General features: G+C 46.6%; 1 protein-coding gene across 2 annotated transcripts in view; it reads right to left on the bottom strand.

Moving 5' to 3' along the window:
* Window positions 1–2500, bottom strand: part of daam1a (dishevelled associated activator of morphogenesis 1a) — a 26608-nt gene that overhangs the window by 9696 nt on the left and 14412 nt on the right. For both annotated transcript variants that reach the window (XM_060880555.1, XM_060880556.1), the window contains exons 6-12: window positions 2364–2500; window positions 2155–2265; window positions 1150–1253; window positions 992–1058; window positions 789–906; window positions 563–701; window positions 110–168 (exon numbers count right to left, since the gene is read on the bottom strand). The exon at window positions 2364–2500 is cut by the window's right edge and continues 197 nt beyond it. In XM_060880555.1, coding sequence (XP_060736538.1) covers window positions 110–168; window positions 563–701; window positions 789–906; window positions 992–1058; window positions 1150–1253; window positions 2155–2265; window positions 2364–2500 — 735 coding nt within the window. The remainder of the gene's footprint in view (window positions 1–109; window positions 169–562; window positions 702–788; window positions 907–991; window positions 1059–1149; window positions 1254–2154; window positions 2266–2363) is intronic.

Below are 2500 nucleotides of genomic sequence, written 5' to 3'. Positions count from 1 at the left end.
GTCAGTGTACTTTATAACACAAACACACACACACACACACACACACACACACACACACTGATTTAGTCATCAGGGTCAATGAAGGCCACAGTAAAGTAGTGGATGTTACCTTTCCTCATCTTCTCCACCTGCTCTTTCCACTGTTTCACCTCATTCTCATTCACCAACCTGCCAGTGATTACAGAGAGAGCGAGAGAGAGAGAGACACACAGAGTGAGTGAGAGAGAGAGAGAGAGAGAGAGAGAGAGAGAGAGAGAGAGGGGTGGGGAAAGAGAGAGAGAGAGAGAGAGAGAGAGAGAGAGAGAGAGAGAGAGGGGGAGAGAGAGACACACACACAGACATAGAAAGAGAGAGGGAGAGAGAGAGAGAGAGGGAGAGAGAGAGGGGGGGGGGAGAGACACACACACAGACATAGAGAGAGAGAGAGAGAGAGAGAGAGAGAGACAGACAGAGAGAGAGAGTTTATTATTTGCCAATAAAACCATATACACATTTATATAAATAGTTCTGAGAAATAATTTTGCTCTTCCTTGTTTGAAGTCTGGAGCTCTTTGTTACTCACATTTTCACCACGTTCTTCACGTTGAAGTTCTCCAGAGGAGCGACGTCGGGGTCGTGACCTTTATCAGTCTGTAGGACGATCTGCTGGACGATTCGGTCGAGGAGGAGCCAGTAGTGCAGCGTGTTCCCGCTCCGCTTATCTGTATCAGGATTATTATTACACAGGTATTAGTATCAGTAGCAGTGTTGTTGTTGTTGTTGTTGTTGTTGTTGTTGTTGTTGCTCACAGGGCATGTGGAGACAGTGCTGGAGGATGGACAGGAAGTGTGGAAAGACCTCGGTGTGGTTGATCCTCTTACGGATGAGCTCAAACACCTGCGAGGCGCTCTTAGTGTCGATATGTACCTGAAGAGGCCGAAGACATTCTGCAGGTCATGTGATCAGATCATCAGATAAAAGGAAACGAACAGATTCATTAAAGTAAACTGACCGTCTCAAAGCGCTTGGCCAACTGCAACTCGTCTTCATTTCTCTTCATTTCAAAGTAATCCAGATGCCTTGTGAAGAGAAAAAGTCGACTAGTCATTAGTTAATAATGTTACAGGAATATTAGTGTGTGTGTGTTGTTTTAGACCCCACAGCTCTCACCGGTCCAGAGTCTCGTTCTCGTGACTCCGCAGTTTGTCGATGACCGGTTGGATTCCCAGCATGAGGAACTCGTAACGTAAGTGAATCCTGAAGTCCAGACTCGACTGAAGGTGAAATATTTACTCTGATTTATTCATGTATAACACACACACACACACACACACATACACACACACTCTCTAATACACACACACACACACACTCTAATACACACACACTCTCTAATACACACACACACACACTCTAATACACACACACTCTCTAATACACACACACACACTCTAATGCACACATACACACTCTAACACACACACACTAACACACACAAACACACACACTCTAATACACACACACTAACACACACACAAACACACTCCAATACACACACACATGCACATGCACACACTGACACACACACACACACACTCTCTAATACACACACAAACACACACAAACACACACGCACACACACTAACACACACACACACTCTAATGCACACAAACACACACACACTATAATACACACACATGCACACACTGACACACACTAAGACACACTAACACACACACTCTAATACAAACACACATGCACATGCACACACTGACACACACACACACACACTAATACACACACACATGCACATGCACACACTGACACACACACAAACACCCACACACTCTAATACACACACACGCACATGCACACACTGACACATGCACACACAAACACACACACACACTAATACACACACATGCACATGCACACACTGACACACACACAAACACCCACACACTCTAATACACACACACACATGCACACACTGACACATGCACACACAAACACACACACACTCTAATACACACACATGCACATGCACACACTGACACATGCACACACAAACACACACACACTCTAATACACACACATGCACACACTGACACACACACACTAACACACACACACACACACTAACACACACGCACACACACACAGCACAGCCTCACCTCTCCAGCTCCCTGACTGAGTACAGCGTTAATGAAGGACATGGCGGCCGTCTTCAGGTTCACTTCGTCTCTGTACCGACCCGTACTCCTGTCCAACTCGTTCACTAGAGTCTGATGGAGGAGGAGAAGTAACACAGACACACTCGCATTACAATCAGACTGTACAATTAGATTTGGGATTCAGCCCAGTCTTCTGCTCCGTGACTCACCTGGAAGCGCGTCCTCTCGCTGGCGTATTTCTGGTAGTGCAGCATGGCCTCCAGGACTTTGCGGTGGCCGCCAGGGACGAGACACACGGCACCCAGGATCTCCAGCACGGCCACTTTGGTGCGGATGTTCTCTGTGT

This window comes from Tachysurus vachellii, chromosome 10, assembly GCF_030014155.1.
Source record: "Tachysurus vachellii isolate PV-2020 chromosome 10, HZAU_Pvac_v1, whole genome shotgun sequence".
Taxonomy (NCBI): Eukaryota; Metazoa; Chordata; class Actinopteri; order Siluriformes; family Bagridae; genus Tachysurus; species Tachysurus vachellii.
The sequence above is the reverse complement of the archived record's forward strand: the minus strand, read 5'-3'. Positions and strand labels throughout refer to the sequence as shown.